Genomic DNA, 27,338 nt, shown 5'->3' on the forward strand with positions numbered 1-27,338 from the left:
AAAAGAAAAAAATTATCAGAAGTTTTCCTTTCAGCCCAGCACATATTTTTAGCTTCACAATAACTTGAAAAACTCCTTTTATAACTCATTTTCTGTTAGTTGTGGTTAGAAAGCTCCTGAAATGTGAACAATCCACAAAAACTTTGAAGGAGTGAGCATGTTTCATAATTAAAGAAATACAAAGAATTGGAAGCAAGAAACTGTAGGTACTAGTAAGTTCTTTAATCTATACACATAACAGGACACATGCTTCCCCCAATCTTGATTTTTTCCCCTTTATTTTGGGGATAAGAAATAGCCTGTACTGTTTTATTTTGAGAGTTATTTTCAGAGGTTTTTGTATTCTTAGGGGCATTCCAAAAATACTTCACATAATTTATGAAGTGGTCCTGGAAGTTGCTTCTTCCCTGTCTATAAAGTGGTTGTGCTAATGATCAGTTGGCTTTGGAAGAGTGCTTTGAGGTAAATTAAAGATTCAGAGTCACTACAAGTTAAACCATTCTGTTAAAAGTCACACACATGCACACACACACTCCATTCAGTTCTTGCAGGCTGCATGTTTGTGTGTGTGGGGAGTCTGTGTGTCCTGTGTGTGCAATCTCATTCGCTGTTGGTGAGTGTGGGTAAAATGTCGGAGGGAAACAGCTTAAGGTTACTGATGTCTCCAAATGACCCTTTGCAGAGAGCTGTGTAGTTAAAAGACCACACAAATGGTCTACTTCAGAGTGGAAGCTGTAATAAAAATTAGCAGAGGCAACATATGGCTCTGTGCAATATTTTACCTTGTGATAAGCATTTCTCTTGTGAAGAAGAGGCCTTTGAGGTGCACACAGAGATAGAGACAGGTGGTTAATTAGAGTTTTAGAACTGCCCAGCAGTCAGTCCTCTAACACACCAAGGGGCTCTCTGGACTGTGTAATACTTCTCAGGGTAAGGGCTGAGCATCTATAGGATAGAACTGGGGGTCAAGAAGGGGGGTGTTTAACCTCTGCCTCCAATTTGCAGGCTTCTGCTGGCCTTAATTTTTTTCCTCAGCTGGGATGCGACCTGAAAATAATCCTAGCTAGCTAGTTGCAACCTGTAGGCATAAAAGGGTAAAATCCTCACTCCTTTGCCAGGACATCAGGAAGTTTAAGGTTTGGTATGTATGTGTACATACATACCTACCTACATAGACACACACACATAGAAACACACACGCACACACACACACACACACTTTCTGCCTCATTGCCTTAATAAATCAATAGCTCCCCACTAGTAATTCAAGGGTTTGGATGGTAAAACATCATAAAAAATATCACAGTGGCCAGGGTTGATGTCTGCATAGTTTATATTAGAGATAAGCTTTATGAGCAGCAGGATTATACGCTGCAAATTTTCCTGGACTGTATTTCAAAATAAATGGGAATTTCATCTTTGAATGCTTCTTGCCTCATATATTAAAAAATGCCCCACACATAAGCGGTAAGTATTTATATATACAGTATCTTTTCTCTTAAGGGCAAAAAGTAGTCTCCCCTCATTTTTTTCCTCCATAACCACCTTGTGAAGTAAGTTAGGTTAAGAGTGAGTGGCCCGACATCACCCAAGTGAGATCCATGGCCGAATCTGGTAGAGCGTTGGGTAGGAATGATGGCGGAAACACATATTTAAAATTCAGAGATGCGGCTTTTGCTTGTAGGGTTTGGCCTTCTGCTTCTGAGATAGCGTTTCATAATGCCTGAGAATCTTAGTTTCTTTGGCATCCACTTTTATACGGCGTAAGAGGTTGTTTTGTGTACTTATTCACAGTGTCTGTACCATTATCAGTCATTCCAATCCACTCCAGTGAGCTACACTCAGTCCGTGTTATGGTATGGTTAGCTTGGCTTTTTTAAATTGGCCTGGTCCTGTCCACTGCTTCATAGGAATAGAATAGATGTGGTAAAGGAACTGACAACTGGCATTAAGGCTGTGGGTCAGGGCCAATGGATTTGCGTAAACTGCTCATTTCTAGTTGGGAATGATGGGAGCTTTGATCGTGGGAAGAGAAATAGGGAGCTTTAATCTTCAGGGCAGAGAAATAGGGAAGTGCGCGGGTTGAGAGGAAGGGTTACTTCTTGTAAGATCAGTAGATTCTCTTTTCTTCTTGGTTGGTTCATGTAGCAGAGGGAAGAGACTGATATAAAGAAACTGGGTGCCCTCAAGAGCTGCCCTGGGAGAGAAAGGCTAGACCTAATCCAAACACCATTCAAGTTGCCAAGTGGAGTTCTTTCCATTTGAGCTCTGAGGCCACAGTTGCCCTCCTTTCTTCTTTGATCTTCTGCTTCTCATTCCCTAGTCTGTCTGTCTTCTTCCAACCCACTACAGGGGGAACATAGAGGTCCTGCGAGATGAGCCTGCCCCCGGGCACCCCCGCTGCTAGGATGCTCTTTGTTATGGCTCTGGCCTGCGCCAGCCCTTTCCTGGATCTGCGGCGACGAACCATCAACATTCCCATTATTTTCAGTGGTTCCACCTACACACCCGAAAGTGCCCGGTTCTCACCTGAGGATTTTCGCAATTTCTCAATGGAGATCAACCCCATCCCTGTAGTTCTGAATGATACCAACCCTCGTAGCCTAATTGTACGGCTCTGTGATGTCCTCTCCTCCTTGCATATCCATGGAGTAGTTTTTGAGGATGACACACGTACAGAGGATGTAGCCCAGATCCTGGACTTCATCTCAGCACAGACCTCAGTTCCAATCATTGGCATCAATGGAGGATCAGCCATTGTTCTTACTCCCAAGGTAATATAACCTCCTGTGCTTATTATGGTGCTGCAATAATATATTCTGCGACCTGAATATATCATGGAAGCTTGATCACTTAATGTAAATCTGCTTACTCTACATACAAACAACTGCAGAAAAAAGGCTCTTAGTACAGAATTTAAGTGCTAGATATACATAAATGTGCTGTATATACATGGTGGAGGCGGTTTGGTAGGGATTGAGAAATACTAGGAGAGCTGAAAAGATCAATATTACTGAGGTGTAAGAGAATCATAGTACATCTTCATTTTCAGCTACAGGTAGGAGTTAGTAGATCTAACAGGATGGTCTAATTCTGTTCATAAACACTTTGGGAATTATTTTTGTGAAAGACAGGTTGGTGGGGAGGACTGGGTTGAAAATGTTTTGTCAGAACTTAAAACTGAACTTTATCTCCTCAATTGAAAACATTTGGAAAGGTCTCCCATGCTGTATTTGAACCTGAATTTAAAAATGAGTAGAAAACAGTTTCTGTTTTTCAGCTTGTCCGCTTTTGTCCTCTCTAAAATCCAGGAGAAAGGATCAACTTTCCTGCAGCTCGGTTCCTCAACCAAACAACAGTTGCAGGTGATGTTTGCGGTCCTGGAACAATATGACTGGACAGCATTTGCCATCATTACGACCCTATTTCCTGGCTATGAAGATTTTGTAGATTACATTGAGGTCCTGACCGACAGCAGCTTCATTGGATGGGAGCGCCGCAGCACTGTGACCCTTAACCTCACTGATGACCCTGATGGAGCCCGTCTGAAACGCCAGCTCCGGGACGTAAATGCCCGTATCTGCCTTCTCTATTGTTCCCGTGAAGAAGCAGAAAGCATCTTCCGTGCCGCTCGCGAAGTCAAGCTTACTGGCCCTGGATATATTTGGTTCATGGCAGGCGCCAATTTTGGTAGAACTGCATACCTGCCTGAGGAACTGCCCGAGGGTCTCTTCATGGTGCTTTCAGCAGGATGGAAAGATGATCTCTACCATAGAGTACAAAATGGTGTGGCCATAATCGCCAAAGGGGCTGAGGCCCTCTTCCAAGTCTACGGCTCAATTCCAAAATTCAACAGTGACTGCCGGGCACCCAATCTCACCCAATTCAATGAGAACCTACATCGGTTAGCAGGGAAAGAGACTGGGGAGGGGTTTTTAGGTGGGAGGGTGGTACAATCAAGAGGAAACTACTGTTCCCTTCTAGGAACAACTCTGACCTTCTTCTACTACACAATGCCTTCTTCTCCACTTTCATTCTTTTCCTGATTTGCACATCATACCACCCATTTAAAACAACCTTCCACAATCTGATGCATTCCAGATGTGTTGGACTATAGTTTTCACGTTTCCCAGCCAGCATAAGACTACGTTCTATCTAAGACAATTGGAGGGTGTTAAGTTGGAGAAGGATCATCTTAAGCAATGAAAAGTCTTGCATCACATAAAAGATGCATAAGCTTACATATGGCATAAACTTGAATGGACTTCAGTTGTATCTGGCTCTGTTCCTCTTTGATGTGGCATAATCATACCTGGACACCACACTTCCCCCTTGGCATTACAATACTGCCTCCATAATGGTGTCCCGAGCTGTATTTTTACCTTCAGCTCTGAGATTCTGCCTTGTAGTGTCTAGAATAAGGGCTGTTGAAATGGGCTTTGTTTGCTTGATTACAACTTTCCTTTTATTTATCACTTTCAGTTCTACCCATCATAAGACCCTTGGTGGTTCAGCAGCTACTCAGTGTCAGTCCTGCCACTTTAGGTGATTTAGCTAAGATACACGATAAGGACAGGATCAGCCTCCTTTCTCTCTGGCCCAGTTACTCCTCTGGGCCTTCTTTATTTCACATTATTTTACTTGAAGATGCTCAAATGAAGGACAAACAAATCATTGGAGAAAAGACAGGGAGATGATGTGATGAAAGGGGATAAATGCCAACTTGGACAAGAAGACCAATCACATCGTCTGTAGTGAGTGGCACATTCACAAATCAAGGCAAAACCATTTGACCACTATGTGGAACACATGTAAGGAAGGCATGAGACGGATTAGTGATGGGGACAGCAAGTTGAATGCTGATACTCTTTTGTATTGTTTCAAAGATGGGAAGAGAACACTTTAGTTTATTAGTGGGGAAAGTCACTTAGATTTAACTGAGGCGGGGAGCAAAGATCAACTGGCTTCTCTGCAGAGGCCACAGAATACTTCTGCTTCTTTTCGCTCTTCGGCTTTACCTGTTCCCTTCCACCTCATACTCACAAACTGAATTCAACAGATGAACACATGCCATCCATCGCTACTCAAAATGGGCTTTTTTCTTGGTTTCTTTTACAACCTAACCCACATCTCCCCAATTACTGTGTCTCATACATTGGATAAGAGTCCTTGGTGCCAGGCATGGGAGCAAGGGAAAAGGTAGGGGTTAAAAACATAGATTGGGGTTGTCCAAAGAGCTTCCATTCTCTCTTTTCACAGATACTTCATGAATGTCACATGGGGTGACAAGGACTTCTCCTTTAATGAGGATGGTTACCTGATCAATCCATCCTTGGCTGTAATCTCTCTCAGCAAACATCGGACTTGGGAGGAGGTGAGTTTAAGGGGGGTTTGGCAGAATGAGCTGTAGGTTGGCAAGAAAGATGGCTGGAGGGGGCAGGAAGGTTTAGAGAAGGAGCCATATGGAGTGAAGGTAGCTTTGGAAAAAACATGGTATATGTGAATTTGGAGGTGGGGCAGGTTTCAGGAAGTTTCTGAGGGCTAGAAGCAGGGAGAGAGCCATCAGGTCTCCATTCTGAGTCACCATCATTCACATCTGAGCTCCCTACAGATAAAAAAGAGACCAAAGAACTTTTAATTACACAAACAAGCTAAGCAAAACCACATTTTACAACGACTGTGTGGCTTCTAGCTAGTGTAGTGGGCTAATGGATACAGACTCTAGCTTTGGAAATTGCTGAGGCTGAACAGTGAGTCAAGCTAAGCCACTGAATGATGCCGAAGGACATGTTTCTTGACTACCCAATATCTTTACCACTGTCTTCGTCAGATGTTCCCAAAGAAGGTTAAGAAGGATGAGTGTGATTGTAAGGAAAAAAGTTGATGTGAAAATTTAAACCTTAATATAAGAAGTTGGGGGGGAGGTTTGAAAGAAATGTCTGTCTCTTTGGATGGGTAGAAGCCATTCTTGTATATGGAATGAATTTGGCATCCCTTTGTGGGTCTGGCAAGACTCTGAAGGTTGGGGATGTATCTAATCTCTTCTCTTTGCCTTGGGAGGCAGGTGGGAAGGTGGGAGCGTCGAATCCTGAGCATGTCACGATATAGGAAATTCCTGCAACCAGTGGATGACAACAAGCACTTGATGGTGGCTACCTTGGAGGAAAGACCCTTTGTAATTGTAGATGACATTGATCCTGCCACCAAGACTTGCATCCGTGACTCGGTGCCCTGCCATCACCCTCTCAACCACACTGACAGGTATTTTCATTACACTTGAGAAGTGTCCTCACAGGCATGGCAAATTATATTTATTCTTAAACTTAAATCCTGTTCTTCCTGAGAAATATCAGAGCACCTTGTGGGCATATGTACTTATTCCACTTATATCCCACCTTTTCTCCAAGGAGCCTGGAGTAGTACATATTGTCTCTTCCACAGCTCCATTTTTTCCCCTTTAATTACAATTTTCCCCCAGTCTCAGCCAATGAAATTTAAGGCTGGCTGAGAAATTGAGTTCCATACTAGCCACTGTGCCACGCTGTCTTTTACTTACTTTCTGCGGTGCTCCCAAATTACTTGCTGAGTCCCTTTTCCCTTTCCTTGCACTTCACAGCAATCAGTTGAAGAAGAGATGTTGCAAAGGGTTTTGCATCGACATCTTGAAGCGTTTGGCAAAAACTCTGGGCTTCACCTATGACCTCTACCTTGTCACCAACGGCAAACATGGGAAAAAAGTCAATGGCATGTGGAACGGCATGATTGGAGAGGTAATTGGAGAACTAGGAGCCTGGGCTTCCACACAAAATCTTAGAAAAGGGTGCAGGCTATTCCTATTCCTGTTCCCATCTCTTCCTAAACACCAGCCACTCTTGTTCTTCTTGACTCTGAAGTCCTGCCATAGGGCTTCCTGGATATTATATGGAAGAAAAGGGCTATTTTAACAGTTCATTGACAGGGATTGTACGTCCAATCTGCATCACAGCTTATGGGAAAGCAGCTCCTGGGCCTTAAAACTATACAGGTAGTCTTCGCTTAACAATCACAACTGAGACCAGAATTTCAGTTGCTAACCAAAGCAGCCATTAAGCAAATCCAACCCAATTTTACAACCTTTTTTGTGACAGTTGTTAAGCGAACCACGTGGTTGTTAAGCAAATCGCGCAGTTCCCCATTGATTTTGCTTGCCAGAAGCTGGCTGGGAAGATAAAAAATGGTGATCATGTGACCGTGCAGATGCTGCTATGGTCATAAGTGTGAGGACTGGTCATAAGTTGGATTTTTCAGCACTGTCGTAAGTCCAAATCATCACTAAACACATGATTGTTAAGCAAGGACTACCTGTTCGTTCTTACTTCTTAACACACTGTGCCTTAGACAGGCAGAATCTTCTCATCTGGCTCTCTGGTCTCAGGATGTTTATTTGCCTCCTGCCTCAGAAAACCCAGCACACACTCCTCCTGTCTCTTTCTCCATCAGGTGTTTTACAAGCGAGCTGACATGGCAATTGGATCCCTGACCATCAATGCAGAAAGAGCTGAAGTCATAGATTTCTCGGTGCCCTTTGTCGAGACAGGAATCAGCGTCATGGTGTCCCGCAGCAATGGAACCGTTTCACCTTCTGCCTTCCTAGGTGAATTCTCAGCCTGAGATTTGGGCAAAGGAAAAAGCATTGGGAGGCTGGATGTGAGGTGATGGACGAAGAGCCTCCAGGTCACTCTTATTCCAAAAGAGCACAAAAGAATCAGCTGCAAGGCTCTTAAACTCCCCCATACTATTGTCCACTGATTCCAGAATAAGGGCTTACTCAGTCTCAGGGAAAAGGTTCTCGTAAATCAGCGAGCTTGTGTCTTGAATTTTTTGTTACGGCTTTTATTTTGGTATCAGTCATCTGACCTGGAGGCTGAAAAATGAAAAAGTGGGGTGAATATCTTAATTCATGAAGGAGAGAGGGTTGTTTTTTTTTTAAAGTCAGTTGGGCACCCACCAATTTCTCTTTCCATAGAGCCTTACAGCCCTGCTGTTTGGGTGATGATGTTTGTCATGTGCCTGACGGTCGTTGCAGTGACTGTCTTCATCTTCGAATATTTCAGCCCAGTGGGCTACAATCGCAGCCTCAGCAACAGCAAGCGTGAGTATACCACCGCTTCAGGGAGGGAGGGAGTGGAAATTTGGGCTCCCTCTGGAAGTCAAGCAAGACAACTTATTGGTCCTCAAGCCTTCCAGGACAGGTTAGTTTCTGAAAGCTATTTTCTCACCCCGTCCCCCATCTGCTTTCTAGGCACTGGAGGCTCTAAGTTCACCATTGGAAAGTCAATCTGGCTGCTGTGGGCATTGGTGTTTAATAATTCTGTGCCTGTGGAGAACCCCAGAGGCACCACCAGCAAGATCATGGTGCTGATCTGGGCATTCTTTGCCGTAATCTTCCTTGCCAGCTACACAGCCAACCTGGCTGCCTTTATGATCCAGGAGGAGTATGTTGACACTGTGTCTGGGCTCAGTGACCAGAAGGTGAGAAGAAGGGGGTGGGTGATGGGGTCCATGAGGAAAAAGTGTAGTCCTACTCATCTGTTTTGGCCTTCTCCTCTCTACCCCCAGACAGACCTGTACACATAGTAGCTCTGGTTCCAATTCACGCTCATTTTCTTTCATGGTGCTTTCCCCTTCCCTCCATCCTTAGAACAGTTTTGCTTTTCCACCGTTAAAAAAAATGAGGCACCAGATAATAAAACTTGACCTTCAGTCAGGTTAAATGGATGGCCAATTCTGCTGTTTTTTTTAACCAAGGTGGAGATGTAGGTTCTGGTGACCAAAAACTCCTTGTCAAGTCCACTGCTCCAATATTTGACTAACATCAGGGAGAGGTATGCTACTGGTACATTTTAAGATTAAGAGTTGCATCTTTGTTTTTCTACACTGTCCATTTTCACCTAACATTTCTTGACAAAGCCAAGAACTACAAAGTCTGCTTACCATGTCTTTGATCCGAGCTTCCTGAGTTGTACTTGCAAAGAAGCTTGTCTTCCAAGATAACCTTTCTTTGATTGAGCCATTCAGACTTTACAAGGTTTATTTTAAACAGTGTTTGGAAGCTATACCTGGCTGTGATCATGTAAGCTCAGCAAATGGAAAGCTTTCTCTGAGCCTGAAAGAGGTGGCTCAGGAAATGTCAGTCAAGGAAAAGGTGGAATTGTCCAGAACAAGAGGGGAAGGCAGGAAGCTATAAATTTTTTGTTTCCCACTCCAAAATGCCAGAATGCTATAAAGTCTATGACTGTTGGAGAACTATTTGTATATATCTAGGTGGAATTGAATTTCAGACCTCCTATACAGAAAGCAAATGTGTTCATCATATTACAGTTTGTACTACCCAGCATGTGCTCTCCTTGAATTCTCCGATTTGGAGATTCAGAACAGGCCCTGGCGGCATGCCCATCTGAAAAACAGGACAGCTACCAAGTCTACATCTGCCACAAATCCAACATTGTTTTGTGATTTTTAAATATTATACCCTCAAGGCATCTCAATAGCCAATACAGGTAGTCCACAGCTGATGGCAGTTGGGACCAGAATTTCTGTCGCTAGGTGATGTGCTTATAAAGTATGACAATATGTTTTATGATTGCGTTGCTTAGTGACAGCAGTTCTGGCACTTCTGGCCAGCTTCCCCATTGACTTTGCTTGTAGGAAACCAGCAAAGAAGGTCGCAAATGGTGACCACGTGACCATATGGACACCATGATGGCTGGAACTTCTAGGACCAGTCATAAGTACCACTCATTCAGTGCCGTCATAAGTTTGAATGGTCACTGAACAAGTGGTTGTTAAACGAGGACTGCCTGTATTTAATTTCAGACAAAGAGGTTGTATTTTGCCAAGAGAGAGAGTGTACACAGACAAAACTAATAATTTATTAAACTTGTATGCCACTAGATTCCCAACGACTCTGGGTGGCTCACAACAACAAAGAAATTACAATAAAATCAATAAAAAATAAAAAATGGCAAGCATGACAGACAGGACGGAATGAAGCAAGGGGTCTCGCTCCCCATGTTTGCGTATTCAGGTGTAACTTGCCTAAACCAGTGTGTTTCCCAACCTGATGCCTTCAAATGAGTTGGACTTCCTTCCAGCTTGGGAACTGAATTCCAGTACATCCGAGCATACCAAGTTGTAGAAGATGGACAAGTTGTTGGACTCATTTGTCACATTTAGTAGCTGTACAGGGCCCTTCACCAGGAAGCCTTGCTGGTACCCAGCATGTATCGGGTGTATTTATAAACCAGGACGTGGCTGATTATCGCCGGGTAATTAGCCCCTGACGAACAACCACAGCTGTGGGAAGGAGGGGGCCACGCAAACCGGACCAGCTGTGTCAAGGCAGCCTGGCTCCCATTGAATCCCTTTCGTTAAGAGCTAACAAGCTGGGGTGTAATTAATAGGCATAATTAATGTCCAACAAGAAATGCAATCTCAGATAAATATTAAACAGCTCAGATTAACAAATTCACACTGTGTGGGGAGGGAGGGAAAGTTAGCGATTGGAAGCAGAGGAAGGAAAGTTCTGCAAAATGTGCTGGAAATGGGCATTTCTGGATAGATTTCATACTCTGAATTAAGCCACACTGAGCCCAGTGGCTTTCTTGCTTGGCAAGCGTATCTAGGACTGCAGATTTAGTGGTGTAAAATTCCACAGCGGAGGCATGTTAATGTGTTACAACACTACAGTGAATAATCTTTCAGCAGCACCTAAAAACAAACAGATAAATTTGGGACGCCAGCTTTGAAAGAGCAGAATTGCTCTTCTGGAGCTTGTTGTGGTGAAAGGCACTGGATTTAGTTCTTTCGTAGCCATGGGCAACCTCAGGTCTCCCTCCTCTGGCCTTGTTTCAAAGCCCCCAGCAAGGCCTTCAGCTCCGAATATGATCAAAAGAAACGTGTTGCTCTCCAGAGGTGAGCGAAAGAGGTTGCTGGGACAGCAGGAGAAGGAAGAAGGCGAAAAACTGTTTGCTGGGCTGTGACCCTCCCCTGTGCAGCTGTTGAAGGATAAAACTTCTCCACCATTGCTACCTATTAAAACAGAAACCTTCCCTTTGTTTCTCTGACAAGGAGGCGCAGTCCATAAAACCCTACTGAAAAACAAGCCAGTTAATCTTTAAGGTATCACAAGCCTCTTTTGTGTCCTCAGCTGCAAACCTTTCTCCATGTCTGCATCCTCATATTCTCCTCCCATATACTCTTAGCCACCTCCATTTGTCCTTTCTCTATTCCTCTTTTCCCCTGTTCCTTGATTACATCCACTCCTTTAGCAGACTCCAGATAATCTGCATCCATCTCCTGCGTTCCTTTCCAGCTTTCTCTTTACGCTTTTGTCTCTCTAATGGCTCCTCAGCCTTTTGCCACCGAGTAGCCTTTTGCCACCATCCTCATTTACAGGAATTAGTCACTTCAAAGTGCTGATGCTCTGGTTTTTATCCCTGACGAGGGATGGGTTTAAAATTTGCTGCTTCCTCAGTATCTGCTGCCATGCTGAAGAGGGCACAAGGGCCCCCAGAATATGAAGAATCGAATTGGCTCTGGAATCTCATATACACAGCCAATTTTATGAGGCTTGAAACATGACAAAGATGTTTTTCTCTGGCAACAGCTTTCTGAAGCCACCTCTTGGAAAAGAACAGACAGGCTGTCCCTGCCCTTCATACTTCTAAATGTGTCCCGATCTATTTCCATAGTGCTGGTCTCTGTGCACCTCTCTGTCAACAATCATTCTCTGACAACTGCTGAATCCATCTATATCCAGAATTACCTTTTCATGGTGTCCATCTATTTCCCAGACCATTGGAGGCCTCGCTTCATCATTTGATCTTCTCTTCTTTTGCATAAAAGACAAAGTTAACAATTCACCCCCAGTATTTGTAAGGTTAAATGCATGTATGTGCATATTGAGAGGGAGGGGGGAGGGGGAGAGAGGAAAGAAAAGGAAGGAAGGGAGGAAGGAAGGAAGGAAGGAAGGGAGGAAGGAAGGAAGGAAGGAAGGAAGGAAGGAAGGAAGGAAGGAAGGAAGGAAGGAAGGAAGGAAATAAATCAGCCTCAAAAAATCTCTGCATCACTTGTTGTGCAGCCCTCAGACCACCTCCAGAACTCAGGATCTCTCTAGGCTTTTCCTAGATAATACTTTAATAACTGTTCTTAACTTTTAAGCACCCAAACTGTAAACCTGGTAATTGATTACAACTGTAGGGTTAATAACCAGTTGTGCTGCATGAAACTGACAAGGAGAGTCATTATGAAATACAAGGTAGATTGGAAAAATAGTATTTAGAGCAGTGAAATGCAACAAAGAGTGTTCTTCTTTCTTCCTGACTGTGGCTATGGGACTTGCACATATCCAGTTTTTTCTGCTAAGGGGATACAAAAGCATGTTTGGCCTCATGTACTTGACTCTAAATGCCTCTTAACCCAAAGCTCTTTTTAATTACAAAATGATATTGGAGTCAGCCATACCTGCTTATATGTGTCAAGTGAGGAGCCCCCAGGATGTCTTCCCAGATATGCCTTCAAGAGATATCAACATCATTCACCTGGGTTGTGGGTAGCACTTTGATTGCCAGAAAAATAAAATGAAAGGAGAAACTCTATGACCACATCCCTGGAAAAATCCTTCCTGATAGCTGATGCTTCCCAGCATACTTTCTAACCTTCCTCAAAGACTTTTTGTTAGAATAAAATACATAGAGTAGAAAGAGGAATTAGATCAATATATAAATATATAGTCTTCTTAAAATAAACAAAATTTTCATCAGTCCATCTGTCTTCCTAGCCACCCATCTGCCAGCTAGCCAATTCTATACTTATCTGACCCCCTGACATAGTGGGAGTCTCCTTATATCTGGAACTCCTAATGTTTGAAGATGATTTCTGTTCCAGTCAGTGCTAGCCAAAGATCATGTATTTCACTCAGCCAAAACACAGAAACCCCCAATCATCTCTGATAGGATTAGTCCCTTCCTTCCTGTGTTTTCATTTCTAAGGATGGAATATCAAGGGTCACCCCCCCACCCGCACGTTCTTTAAATGCCCATTTCATTTGTCTTCTCTTAACAGTTCCAGAGACCCCAGCACCATTATCCTCCTTTGAGATTTGGCACAGTTCCCAATGGTAGCACCGAAAAAAATATCCGGAACAACTATGGGGAGATGCATGAATATATGGGGAGGTACAACCAGCGCAGTGTGGAAGATGCACTTCAGAATCTGCAGACTGGGTAAGAAAGGGGGAATGGCAGAGGGGAAGGGTATAGCAATGGGAGATTTGTGGGGGGACAAGGTCTGTTTCCCTTCATGTCTTCATTTAGCCATCCAGATTTTAACACTGTCTCCTGCGACCTGGAGAACATAGTCTGTGGTAGTTTTAGGTAAGAGTTCCAGCCCGATGACCTTACCAGCAAACACTTTCCAGCAAGTGTCAGAGTGCAGTCATACATCTGGAAAAAGGGCTGTGTTTCCCCTTCCTTCGCAACTCACAGCATTAATTGCTATGGCGATTACAGTGTGACATTTGATTAAGCAAGTGTCATGGGCTGCTGTTGGATGTGGCTGGTGACATGGCTGGCTCTCACACTCACATTATTTTGTGACCTTGTAACACAAGTTTGTTAATTAGTTTTTATTAAATAAATCTTAGTCAAGTTAATAATGCGAGTTTTGGTCAATTAATCAGTGAGTCGGTTGAAACACAAGAAAAAGGAGCTCTAAAGGCAAAAAAAGCATATTTTGTTTTCAGAGCATGCACACGCGGGACACAGAAAACAACTCCTTAGAAGAGGCTTTCCCTCTTCCCTCTCATGCGAGGGAAATACCTCTTCAAGGACTTGTATTATTTAAAAAACAAAAATGTTCAAACCTGCTGGTTTATCAATGGTAAATGGTTGTTTTGGACAATCAAAATATTCTGAATCAGTTCAGTTCAACCAATTAATCAATGAGTATGCAAATCTTCTGAATAATTACCTAGGAGTAAGCCTGTGCGTATGTTTAAAGAAATAAGTTAATCTGCCAAGGCTGGGTGTGCCTTTCTTGCATCATGCCATGAATACATGGTAGTTCAGCTGTGCCTACTGCTAAAAAGGGCTTCCTACTATTCCTCACAACAGCACTTTCTATGAATATCTATGAATCTTTGCTGATTTCTTTCCGAAAAAAACTAAATAAGACAAGGCCCACCCCATGAGGTATTCAGTGCTAAGGGAATTATGCAGCTTTATGCCCTCAGTAAAACTGCTATGAGGGGTTTATATGTGAATTTCTAAATGTCTTGTTTGTGAACATTTTGTGACTTAAATATTATTTTCCACGATATAGGAGGTATCATAGCTAAGCCTCCTTTGAGCAGACATATGGGTAGGGTCCTCATTGCTATTGGAACAGCTGTCAAGCCTGCTATCAATTTAAAAAGCCAACTGCCTGGGTTATTATAGATACATGATTTACTATTTAATCCTATATACATTCATATATGCTGCTAATTAAGGCAGATTAACAGCTACCTCATGATTCTGCAGAAAATTATAAACACTCTCACACATAAATTAGTCTCACTAGTTTAGTTAAAAGTGAACATTAACCTGAGGGGAACATGTTATATTTTATTATTTATATTGTTGTTTAAACTCCTTATTTGGACTTGGTATCCAGTCCCGTAGCATGGCTTCTGCCCCTGCGCCTGCCACAAACCCACACTGGTCCCAGGCATCATAACATTGCTGGGATGTGCAAAAATGTTGTACAACGAAGCAGAAATGTGGACAACTCCCCAGCCTGGCCCTATACAAAATTCACTGTAATCAGAGGATTGGGCTATTTATGAGTACAAGGAACTAGAAGTAGCAAATTCATACAACTAAAGTATTTAAGAGGAGATAGATGAAAAGGTGGAGGGGTATATCATATCAGCAAATCAATTAAATTGAAGGAGCAGTGAAAAAAAATTAAGCAAGGTGGATGCCACGATTAAGTTCTAACAATAAAGAACTTTTTTTTATTATAGGTTTATGAATTGTATTCCCAGTACTTTAAAGCTCTACCCATTTTTTTTTTACTGTTTTAAGGATATTAATCAGTGTAGTGATTAAGGCAACGGGCTAGAAACCAGGAGACAGTGAGTTCTAGTCCCACTTTAGGCATGAAAGCCGGCTGGGGGACCTTGGGCCAGTCCCTCCCTCTCAGCCCAAGAGCCAATCAGGCATGGTATGAGAGTTCTAGTCCCGCCTTAGGCATGAGAGCCGGCTGGGTCACCTTGGGCCAATCCCTCTCTCTCAGCCCAACTCACCTCACAGGGTTGTTGTTGTGGGGAAAATAGGAGGAGAAAGGAGTATTAGGTATGTTCGCTGCCTTTAGTTATTTATAAAAAAAATAATAAAGGCAGGATATAAAATAAATAAATAAATAAATGAAATATCTCTGTATGCTGTTATATTGGGATAGACTGAGGATTAAGACAGACTCAGCTACGCTGCCAGACCAGTCATTCAGATTATTTGCTAGCTTCTTCCTCCTGACCATCTACAGCAGTATTTCTCAACCTTGGCAACTTTAAGATGTGTGGACTTCAACTGCCAGAATTCCCCAGCCAGCCATGCAACTTTCTATGCATCTATCAAACCAGCTCACTTTTAAGCCATTTAGGTTAGACTCAGAGAAAACTGTACCTTTCAAGATTCAAAAACATGTGTCCAGTTTATTTGGAACAAATACCTAAATTCAACAGTAGATCAGTTTCAAAACCAGAGAAATCAAATGTGCAGATTCTTACAGCCCACCTTCCCTTCAGGGGCACCCATCTCTGGGCTCCCCCCGATCACCTCAGCCTGCCTTCTTTCCCTGACTGCAGGAAGCTGGACGCCTTCATTTACGATGCGGCCGTCCTCAACTACATGGCCCGCAAGGAAGAAGGCTGCAAACTTGTCACAATAGGAAGTGGGAAAGTCTTTGCGACGACCGGCTATGGCATTGCGTTGCAAAAAGGATCCAAATGGAAACGGCCCATTGACCTGGCCCTGCTTCAGTTTCTCAGCGATGGTAAGACCTCACAGATCGTGGCCAGGTTCTAAGGAGGGAAATAGAAAGAGAAGTCAGGTGTCTGGGTCAGAAGCAAATGATGAATTGGGATCTGGAGGGCATGTCTTTTTTTTCAGTTTCTGAGTGGATAGTAGCATTCTTTCACTGAGTGAAAGTTGAGGGGGAGGAGAGGAGTGCTGAAACGGACCTTTTAAAATGTACCAGTGTCTAAAAGGATTATTTATTATGCTAAGTGGATACTCCCAAGTAAGTGGAAAAGCCTTTTTCTTTTTTAAACTATATAGCCCCACTGGACTGTGAAGAGATCCAGATGGAAAGGGCAAAATGTGATTCAGAGTCCTTATGAATGTGCACATAGCATGTCAGGAACACCTTAAAGCAAACTCATATTTTCTCAGGTTTGACAAATGCAGGAAAGGGCCCAAATACTTTAAGGTGTTCCTGATAGTTGCTCCATGTGGGCCGCTGCATGCTCTGAATCACATGTTGCCCTTTGGAGCCAAATCTCCATACAGCTGTTACCCAAACTGTATGGCCTGATTGGTAACAGCATCTGTTGTGGGGCATCTGGTACCTATTTCTCAGGCATATATTTAAAACAATTCCTATAATTCTAAGCCCAAGACTTAGGCATGACCCATGTTCTCTTCTCAGACTGAGAAACAAGAGTCTTCATCTGTTTGCCAAGTTGTATTAAGCAGCATCACTGTGATAAGAGAGAATATTCTTTGTCCTCAGCTAGAAATGGACTATGATCCTATTTTTCTATGCATAGATTCTATGCAAAGCATTCATTTGTATCACAGGCATTTGCCCCAACAGTTACAATTTTAATTTCTTCCATCTTAACATCTCCATCTTAATTTTGTTCCATGTCTTAACATAATTATTTTGAAATAACATACAATTTATATTTCTCATAGTAATACCCAAGTATTTTACTTTTTTCTCAATCTTAAAACCAGTTTCCTCTATCAGTTCTTTGATCTTCTATTTTCATATTTTTATTAACATCTTTGTCTTCTGTTTTCCATGCATACGTTCTAAACTCCCGTTAGCGCTGATTAGTTTCCTTTTAACACACACTAATTATTCATTTACATTTGCAATCAAGATTCCTAAATATAAGATTGCATGTTCCTCCTGTACTGAGAAGTCCAGGTTTAGTTTTTTTCAGATGAAAGAGAACTGGTAATATCAATCTGATTTACTAGTAGAGTGCCATAGAGCATAGAGCTAATGGATATTCCTGCAACAAGCAGCAAATGTACCAATCTTGTATCACAAATTAAGGAAGAGAGAACAAGGCACGGCGTTGCGCCGGCCACTTCACCTTCAGCCAGCAAAATTCATATTTATTCCAGTTCAAAAATGCAAAATGGGTTTTTATCATCACTTCCCAAACATTCATGATAGTTGCATTTTTCAATGCTGCAGACCCAATTCATTGTAGCCTATGTAAGTCTATTTTTTCAGTCCCTAAACGATTGTTCATGGAAAGAGGCCCCTTAGCAGCCTCCTTTCTCCTTCCACTCTCAGCAACTGCACCATTCCCAGATATGCTGTAACCTGTGTGGCCACACACCAAATTCTCTCTTGGGTAGCAGAGACAAACAGCTTCTGGCTCTGCTGCCGCAGCATCGCAGCATGCACGTCTGAACATCAAGTTTCTCATGGGTGGGAATTCTCACTTCATCTCACCTCCCCAGCATCCCTGACAAGATTCCAGTACTGTAGTGTCATGGTACTCCTTTGCTTGTCTTTCAAACGGAGTCGAGGGGCAGCTTGGATTCTTTCCTTTGCCACGGTTACTCTGGTTATTTAGAAATCACTAAATGAATGGGCAGAACATTTAATTAACAGCACTGATAAGAGGTGTGGCACCGATCAGATGCCAATCGTTGTGCTCAGCCATTGGTCAGTTGGGGTTCATTCGTATGATGCTGTTTGCTGTTGAGGTTGAAAGCAGAGAGAAGAATCACAGGCAGGGTTAAGAGTGGGTGAAGAATTGAGGAGTGAAAATGAGGCAGCGTGGAAGTGCCCTCCAAAACTGTTGTGGCCTTGGATTAGCCTTCCCAGCTGTGTTTGTGAATACCACTGGCAGATTTCTCTAGCCATCCTGTATACCACTAATACAACCAGAGGGCACCAGCTTAAGGAAGGCTGCTGCTTGGTCATTTGTGGCCTTGGCAATCCATTTCTGTCCTGAACAAGAAGACTTGGCATTTTTTGGGAGGAGGGAAAGGACAGGAGAGAAGTACATCCACACAGTCCTATTGTAATGGTATGTGGGAATGACCTTGGGAGACAGGAGGAAGAGTCGCAGTCTAAACAAACTGTGAAATCTGAGTCTGAAGGAGGGTGGGTGGAGAAAGCATCTCAGAAGGGACCCTTCTGAGAAGGCAGAGTAAAAGTAAGGGAGGGGAGAGGTACTTGAAAGATTCTGTTACTGCAACCTTACAGTCAGAAGCGACTGAACGAATAAACAACAAAAACCTTACAATAAAGGCAGTGTTAGTACACATGGTTTTTATTTTATTATTATTTTATTTATTTATTAAACAAATTTATATGGCCTCCCAACTCATACACGGTGACTCCAGGCAGCTTACAAAATTAAAACCCATAAAAACAAAACACACAACCCATGGCGGTAGCAAACACATTCAAATTAACCACTTGATCGGCTCCGAAGCCACCTGGGGTCCGCAGGCCACTGACAAAACCACGTCCTCAGGGCCCTCCAGAAAAGGAGCCAGGAGGGGGATAAGTGTGTGTGTATCTTATCTCTGGGGGAATGATGTTCCACAGGGAGGGAGCCACCACAGAGAAGGCCCCCTTCGTGGTGTTTCTTGTCTGGACTATCTCAAGCGGCTGACACCAATCTTTTCCTCCCACCTGTCCTGACACCACCTCCCTCCTTTGTTTCAGATGAGATCGAGCTCCTGGAGCGCCTGTGGCTTTCAGGGATTTGCCACAATGACAAAATTGAGGTGATGAGCAGTAAACTGGATATAGACAATATGGCAGGTGTCTTCTACATGCTTTTGGTAGCCATGGGGCTAAGCCTGCTGGTCTTTGCCTGGGAACACCTCATCTACTGGAAACTGCGTCACTGCATGAGACACACGGGCCGGCTGGATTTTCTGCTCGCCTTCAGCAGGGTGAGCTTGCAAAAGAGGGTGCAGTTCCCATATACTCCCCACAACCGTTCACTTCCTTCTACAAGTATCTTCTTCACAGCTTCTCCTATTTCTGTCCTTTTATCTAGAGCTGCGGGAATTCTATGATGGCATTGCTCAAATATTCCAAGGAGCAATGGATACCAAAATCAGCATTTTTATAATTTTAGTTTTGGGTTTTAAAAAAAAACCCCACAGGTTTCTAGAGGCTTGGAGGATAAGTGTGTGTGTATGGGCAATGGAATATGGAATCTCATAAAAAAGGGGAAGGAGCTCATCAAGATTTCAAGTGGGACTGTTGGGTCTGACATTACCTATGATTAAATGATGCAAAGGAAATCAACGTACGCAGGTTTGCTTGTTGTATATCATTTGTACAGAACATGGAAGTTTGTCTACTTGAGATAGTAATCAGCTATTTTTAGTCATGCATTCCTGCTTCTGTCCTCCTCTGCCAATCTCTTTATCTAGGCCTGTCAACAGAGTAATAGCCTGAGTAATAGTCCCACTTTTGAAGCATACACAGCATGTTTTGGTCACATGAGGAAATCTCCAAGGAAGACCGGCTGTAGTGGTCTATAGCAGAAATTAGCTTGCAAACATAACTCATTTGTTAGTGCCTTTAACGTAAAAAAAACCACCTCTCTGCATTTAAAGAAAAAAAAATCGCACTTCTTTTTAAATTAAGGCGGGCTATTAACATTTTGTTGAATAAATCTGTTTTCCTTCAGCTCAAGGGAAAAAAACTGGCTAGCTTGCCTGAAGAAAAAGGTGGGGACGTTCCAATGAATGGAGGTGGGGACGTTCCAATGAATCAATGTTTAATGTGCTGATGTATGTGTCTATCAAATGCAGTGACACATTGGGAGAAGCCAGGCTCACTCCCAGAAATGAGGTGGAGAGGGGGAACGACATCAGTCAAATTTTAATGTGATGTTAGTCTGCACCCAACAACTCCATGCCTCTCTCTGAAAAAAAAAATCTGGATTATTGGTGACTAATTTCTAAAAAGTTGGGGGAGAGGGAGCAGGAGCCATCTATTTGATTTTAAAGCCTAGTTTTGAGCTTTTACAAAGACTGTGGCTCCACTAAAGGAAGACTGGGCAGCATCAGGCTTTGATGTGGTTTTGGAAGAACTAACAATTACTTGCCATAATCAGAAGATTATGGTCCCCACAGTGTTTCTTTTTAGCCATCTTCAAATAAGATGCGTAAGTTGGTAGCATAGTGGTAAGCCAGGACACACACTTTTTGTAGTCCTTTTTGCACATGTTGATCACTTTATATAACCAATAACATTGCTGTTGTCTAGCACTGAAGTTAAGTTTGAAAAAGTGGGGAGAGACCACCCCCCCATCCAGGTGGCAGAAATCCCATCCCCATCTGATTTCTCTGCTTGCTGCCCTGATCTCTTTTAGTCCTAACAGTCTAATGGGATTTCCTACATCTCCACCCAACCCTTCCCCTATTCCTCCTCTCTGCTTCCTTCCATTCACTACCCTGGTGATCTTTCTCTGTAACCATTAATCTCTATTGAAGGGCAACTTCAACAACATGAGGGAAGGGTCTCTATCAGTCGCAGAAGGCTGTGCATAAGGGGAACTGATCCTGCTTAGGGTGGAAGGATTCATGTGGTGCGCCCATAAGTGAGTAAGAGAGAAAATGTCTGAGTAAGAGAGAAGAAGTTGTAGAGAGTATAGAACAGTGTTTCTCAACCTTGGCAACTTTAAAATGTGTGGACTTCAACTCTCAGAATTCTGGATGTTGAAGTCCACACAACTTAAAGTTGCCGAGGTTGAGAAACACTGGTATAGGGGACAGACAGAGGGAAGATCCAAGGCAACAGTCAGATAAGCCTGACTTCAGCTCATACCAAAAAAGAGACAAAAATGCATTAGACAGCCCCCCCCCCCATTCACATGAAGATAAAAGAGAGAGGAGGGGAAGCACATTCAGACTTACAAGATCCTGTTACTACAGCTGTTCTAATAAAAGTAGATTTAGGTTCACACAGTGCCTGTCTCTTAGTCTGGTCTACCTTATAGGGCTGACTGAAGTAAAGAATTCCAGTTCTTCCAGAATTCATAGTGCTGCCTTGGTACAGCTTGAATAGGTATGTTCATTAGGATGATGCTTCTCAAACTGGGGGTTTGATATAAATACTCAAAATGGATAAAGTGGCTGAGGAATTTGATGCTGGATTACTATAAAGCTGTTGGATGGCAATCAGAGAGGGTGGTGGCCAGTCGCGTGCAGAGACCCTGGGTGGTGGCATGAGGAGACGACATAGGAAATGGACAGATGGGAAGAAGTAACATGGTTGGTGAGAGGAGGCATCTGTACCTCACTGAAATTCTTAAGTTGCAGTTAGAAGAAAGTAATTTTGTAAAACTAAGGGTCAGTGCTTGTTATTATCATAATCATTATCATCACTGCATGTCAGGAGCTATTGCAGGTAGATAAAAAGGTGTCTTAACTTGAGTTAGATCCCTGGTTCAGCTAGCTCAGATATGATCTCCACTCCCTTGGCAATCACCGTGTAGGAGTTCAGACAGATGTTCTTCCAGCCCCACTCAGAGGTCATGCGGAGAGCCCAACCTAGAACTTTCTTGGTACAAAACTGATACTTGACTGTCCTGCCTGCACAGGCATCATCTTAGGGAACACCCTCTAGTTCATAATTTCTCCATCGCATTTTCTACAGTATAAAGTTACATCAACTGGCTAGGGGAAGAAACATAGGTGTAGTGCCACGTTATAGAGCAAAGAACCACACTGAGACAAAAAGCTGAAGCTGTTGTGTTCATTGTTCTACTCTACTAGACAGAATCCTGCTAAACTGAAAGGCATTCGCAAACTCTACTAGAAAAACCCCAGAAATGTAAGGCGGGTCTCTTCTGATCTTCTTGGCTGGGAGCCCAAGGGATTCTAAGCTGTGCGTGCGCTTTTCCCCCTGGATAGGGCCCCCCTCTTCTTCCTCAGCAATCTCCATAACAATAGGTCCAGAACTGTCTTATGTGTATATTTTCTCCCATTTCTTCCAGGGCATGTACAGTTGTTGTAGCAGCGAAGACCCCAAAATACCAGACCAGCAGCAGTTGCCCATCCTGAATCATACCTACGGACCATCACGAGGTGCGGCCCCAGCACTGCCCAGTCCCCCTGGGCCCCCACTCCCCTGTTCCAGCTTCCTGCCTCGTGAACGGCGCATTGTGGAGCGGTGGCGTCATGCCCGTAGCCCCAATTGTTACAAGGATTTGTACCCCACCACTCCTGCAGAGCTCCCTACCGCCAAACCCCCACGCCACAGCCTCAAGAGTCCTTTCTCTGATGGCTTCCACCGCTTCTATGGCCCCATTGAACCTGAAGGCCTCTCAGATCATGTCAGCAGCAAAAAAATGGCACCCTGTCAGCTCTCTCCCCCACAGCCTTCCCGTGGGCTTGAAAACCCTCCGTCCTACTTTGCTATAGTGCGTGAAAAAGAGTCTCCAGACATGCCAACGGTGGCATCAGGTTGGCAACGCAAATCTCTCCGAGGTCTATATGAAAGTTTCCAAGCAGGGAAAGGGACTGGCCGAGCTTCAGAGGTGAAAAAATATGATGGTCCTTCAAGCAGTTATGCGACTAAAAGCCCTTGTGAGTTGGAGAGGGGCAGTGCCCGGCCTTTTGGGAAAGAGCGAGGCCGGTATGGCTACACCCGGCTGTCCTACGAGGATGAACGTTCCCCGCCTGTTCCCCGTTACCGACATGCTGAGGAGGCATCTCTGCCACGAGCTGAGCCGGAAGCTAAATGCCCCACCACATCAAGCCGCGAGAGGAGCTCCCGGGCTCACATCTGCCGCAGTCATTCCCATCCGCTTGCCGTTGGTGCCAGTTTGCACAGCCAAAGTCATTACGTGGACTTTTCGGACTCTGATTCCGACATCTGTGAGAGGGACAGTGATGGCCACAGCTGCTGGTACCAGTCACCAGATTATTTCTGTACCTACCCCTCCCGGGAGAGGCAGCTCTTTGCCACGCACAAGCCCCTGCACTACTGGTCGGCTGACAAGTTGGCAAAATGCCACGGATGTCACGGTCCTTGCCAGCACTGCCTGAGCTTGGAGATGCTCCCGCCACCCACTCCGCCATGCCACAAGGAAGCCTTGCACTATTTGAGCTGCTCTGAAGAGCATCTGGAACGCCGGCTGGACTGGGAACACCGACACTGCAGCCACTACGGCTGCCTGGTTCCTCGGCATCGCCACGGTTTCCACCGACGCTGCCACCACCATTCCTGTGAGCTGGGGCCGGCTGGTGGAGTCCTCCACCCGACCTCCCGCAGTCTGGAGGACCTCAGCTCCTGCCACATGATGCGCTGTGGGGCTTCCCACCGACACCAGGGTGGCTTCTCACCGGAGTGGCTGCCACGCCGGGTGAGTCGAAGCGGGGAGCTTTTTGCCAGGCGTGGCTCAGCCCATTTCTCCAGCCTGGAGTCCGAGGTATGACCAGCGACAGGTGGGGCGGGCATGGGAGAGGGGTAGAGAAAGATGTTTAAGATGAAATAACAGGAAAAGATTGAACTGTGGTTGAGCCCACAGTTGAGACTGAGAAGGTGGAGATGGCACGGTGGCCCAACCCAAGGAACAAAGGCAATACCACGAAGAGGACCACGGAGAGGGGGATGCAGATCAGGGCCACCAATGAACCCACCATGGCCATGGGCAGGCCGCCTGGATGCCACCAAGAAGAGATGGCATAATGTCATATCTCCCTGCCACAGAGAAGGGGAATTGTTCAACCAAAAGAGTATCACAGATAAAACCCACGGTGGGGACTGGAACCACTAATATTCTCATTAAAAACAAACAAACAGAAATCAGAAGGGAGGACGGAGACGACATCTCAGAGAGGGGCAATGCTCTGCTACTGCTACCCCAAGTGCCACCAGAGTAGCTCCCTGACAAAACACCCGGTCCCTTGCACCAGCCAGTTTGCAGCAGGGGGGTAGAGGGGAGCTGTTCCCACCTGCGTTTCCATAACAGACCTTTTATATCCAGAAAAAGGGCTTTCCTGCCACTCTGTGGCACATCAGTGGGGTGGGTTCCTGTGGTCGGTGGCAATTGGCTACTGCAACAGCAGGGCTGTTCCTCTTTGAACCCGAGCCGAGTGAGCCCAAGGTGAGATGGGAGCTTGATCCAAGGGCGTCCCCGTCCTCCTACAGACTGGCAGCTGGGGCAGCCTGTGCTGTCAGTCTCCGGGAACAGGGGGTGGGGCTTGGAGGACACCCTCCACACACCCATTTGGACTTTGTGGTGGGAGGGGATGTTAGGAGACAAAACTGTGACTTTGTTCAACAGAAAACTGTGATATTTTTCCTGCACATTTTCCTCTTCTCCCCTCTCACTTTCTTTGCTCTTCTTGGCTTCCATTTATTTCTTCCCTTTTTCCATCGCATATATAAAAATCGCAATCACGCCCCCATCATTAGGGAGACAGCAGCCCATGGCAAACACCACCTCATAGACGGTGAAATGCAAACTCATCTCCTTTGATGCTGTGATGGACGTAAATAAAGCAATCGCAGCCCTGCACTTCACACATCCCAACCAATCTCATATCCTAAAGGGTCTCTTTTTGCAAATCCTGCACCACATATCCACCAGTGCACTGATGCTCTCCGTGTTAAGAGAGCGATTATAGAAAATGATAGAAAACAGGACTAGGATGCTCTTCAGTTGACTGAAAGGGCACATCGCTTCAACTGAGCAAAACAAAGCCAATAGAAGAAAAATCTGATGCAATAGATAAAATGCTGGATATGATCATTTCCATATACTGTCTTAAAGCCAACTGCGCAGGGCTTCTTTGTGCACAGTGTGGGGGCAGAAACAGAAGATGTGCATGTGACTATGACTTTTCCCCATCCCCTGCCTGCAAGGGGGTAATTGTGCATTTCTGTTGTGGGAAAACTGAATGTGCTGCTGCTGCAGGCATAACTTGTGCATCTTCCCATGCGGAAGAGGCACAAAATCACCAGAAGTAAGAGTGCTCAGAGGAATGGAAACTTGTCTTCAAAGCCCAAGATCTTGCTAGAACCCCTGGAAATACCCAGGCATGGAATCTGACCTCATGTGCCAAATGTACCAGACAAAACTAACGAAGAACCAGGTTTTTAGAGAAACGTGTGTTGTCATTGATCTGTGGAACCCACTACAACAGGATGTGATTAGCCGCAATTATTACATTTTCTAAAATACTTAAAGTTTAAATTAAATGTCTGGAAAACTGCAATATGAATGATAAGTAGGTAAGGTAGGGTGAAGTTTGGTGTGGCAGTAACCCAGGAATCAGTGAGAATTGAATGTGCTACAAAAAGCGATATTATTCTCTGCATCCAGTGATGTCTGGAACTTTCTGTAGCACGATGGTGTGTAGCATGAATCATAATCAGGTTCAGGAAGAAATAAGATCTGATGGTGGTAAAGCCTTGCATTACCATCAGGTCACTGCCAAATTCCTGTAAAAAGAGTCAAGGATCCCCAACTTTTCTGGCCTAGTCAGCATATTTAAAATGATAATACAGTACATGTTGTGACTATTTTGGGACAAAGGATTAGCCCATTCAGAAGTGGCTGCCAAGGTGGTATGCCCTATCTCCCCCCACCATCAAAAGCCCTCAAGTGGGGTGAGTCATCTTGAGAAGACAAAGGAATGTGAAGAGTAGGAAGGATGGCAGATGAGAACATATGGGTGGGGAGGGTTCCTTTCTAGCCCATGCATCACCATCACCAAAATAATTTTTTAGTGGTCGATTTTCTCCTGATAGCTTTGGACATTTGGTATGACCCTTCCTTCTCTTAACATGTGGCTCATGAAATGAGCACATCCATTTTGAGATTTATTCCAAGCTCCCAGTTTCCATTTCCATAAATAGGGTGATCAAAGATCTTGTGGGGGAAAAGTTTATTTCAGAAGTTGGCCCCGTGGCCACAGGCATTGGATCTGCTCCCTCGCCTCTTCAATGTGTTTGTTTGAGCATATCTGAGCCACAATTCCAGGCAAGTTCAGTACTGTATATGGTGACAGGCCCAGAATCACACACCCTGATCCTCCCTAATACTTCTGGCCCATAAAGTTGGAAAAAGGCAGTTCCAATGAGTAAGCTATGCCTGAAGATAAGGGTTTCTCCAGATTTGGAGGTGGGAATTTGCTAAATGTTCTCTGGTGGATCCTCCTTAAATTGGTGGACTTCAGATTCTGGGGCTTGTTGAATAGCAGCTCCAATTAATCTACTGTTTTACATTTCCTAAATTGCTCTTGATGGAGCATTGCAGGGAGGGGGTGGGGTGGATTTAAAATTTTCATTTCCCACAGTAATGCTTTGATTGCAAATGCAGCCATTTGGGGTAGGGGGCAGGCCTCATTTGATGCTAAATGTTAACTGCTGGTTAGAGGTCTTTCTGCCAAAGGCTGTCAAGCTTAGCGGGATTCTGGAGGTGGAGGCCAAGGCTCGCTGGAGTTCCCACTCTTTCTGTGTGGAAGACTAGAAACAATGAGACCACCAAGCAGATAGTGGATTCTTCCATCTGTGAACCTTCAATAGATTGCCAATTTAAGCTTGTCTCAGTGCACAAGGGGAACCAAATTCCCACACAGTTTCAGTCTCTCAGACAGGACCCCCAGGCTAGATAGGCCATCAGTTGGACTTAGTAATCAGGTTCCCTCCTTGCGCCCTTCCAGAGCCAAGTGATGCCTGCTTGCAGGGCCTTGCTTGAAGCGTTGCACTCCCTTTTGAGCTCCTCCATCAGAGCAGAAGCTTGACAAATTGAGAAAGATTCAGTAGGCAGTGGCAAGGATGATCAAAGGTCTGGGAGGGGCAAGTAATACATCAAGATGCTGAAGGAACTGAGGCTGCTTAGCCCCAAGAAAAATAAAATGTAGTTGTCAAGGAAAAGGAGACCTGATGGCAGTTTTCAAATCTGTTTTAAAATGTTAGAAAAGAGAAGGGAAAGAACCAAGGGAGGAGAGCCCAAACAAGGAGCTTAATGGACTAGAAGGCGAAGGGAGGCCAAGACGTGCAATCTGGATATGCCCCTC

General features: G+C 44.4%; 1 protein-coding gene across 1 annotated transcript; it reads left to right on the plus strand.

The window, feature by feature from the left end:
* Positions 1 to 2,375: 2,375 nt before the first annotated feature.
* GRIN2D (glutamate ionotropic receptor NMDA type subunit 2D) lies at positions 2,376 to 23,746 on the plus strand. The gene is made up of 12 exons (XM_063303047.1): positions 2,376 to 2,774; positions 3,312 to 3,904; positions 5,260 to 5,374; positions 6,065 to 6,261; positions 6,617 to 6,770; positions 7,480 to 7,633; positions 8,006 to 8,131; positions 8,282 to 8,511; positions 13,105 to 13,265; positions 15,890 to 16,077; positions 19,009 to 19,241; positions 22,304 to 23,746. Exons 1-12 carry the CDS (start codon positions 2,376 to 2,378, stop codon positions 23,744 to 23,746), a joined length of 3,993 nt encoding a protein of 1,330 aa, XP_063159117.1.
* Positions 23,747 to 27,338: the final 3,592 nt, after the last annotated feature.

This window comes from Candoia aspera, chromosome 4, assembly GCF_035149785.1.
Source record: "Candoia aspera isolate rCanAsp1 chromosome 4, rCanAsp1.hap2, whole genome shotgun sequence".
Taxonomy (NCBI): domain Eukaryota; kingdom Metazoa; phylum Chordata; class Lepidosauria; order Squamata; family Boidae; genus Candoia; species Candoia aspera.

Coding starts and splice junctions, on each gene's coding strand:
- GRIN2D (XM_063303047.1), top strand. CDS start 2,376: ATGAGCCTGCCCCCGGGCACCCCCGCTGCTAGGATGCTCTTTGTTATG. Junction 8,512..13,104: donor CTGGGCTCAGTGACCAGAAG/GTGAGAAGAAGG, acceptor TTCTCTTAACAG/TTCCAGAGACCCCAGCACCA. Junction 19,242..22,303: donor TTCTGCTCGCCTTCAGCAGG/GTGAGCTTGCAA, acceptor CATTTCTTCCAG/GGCATGTACAGTTGTTGTAG.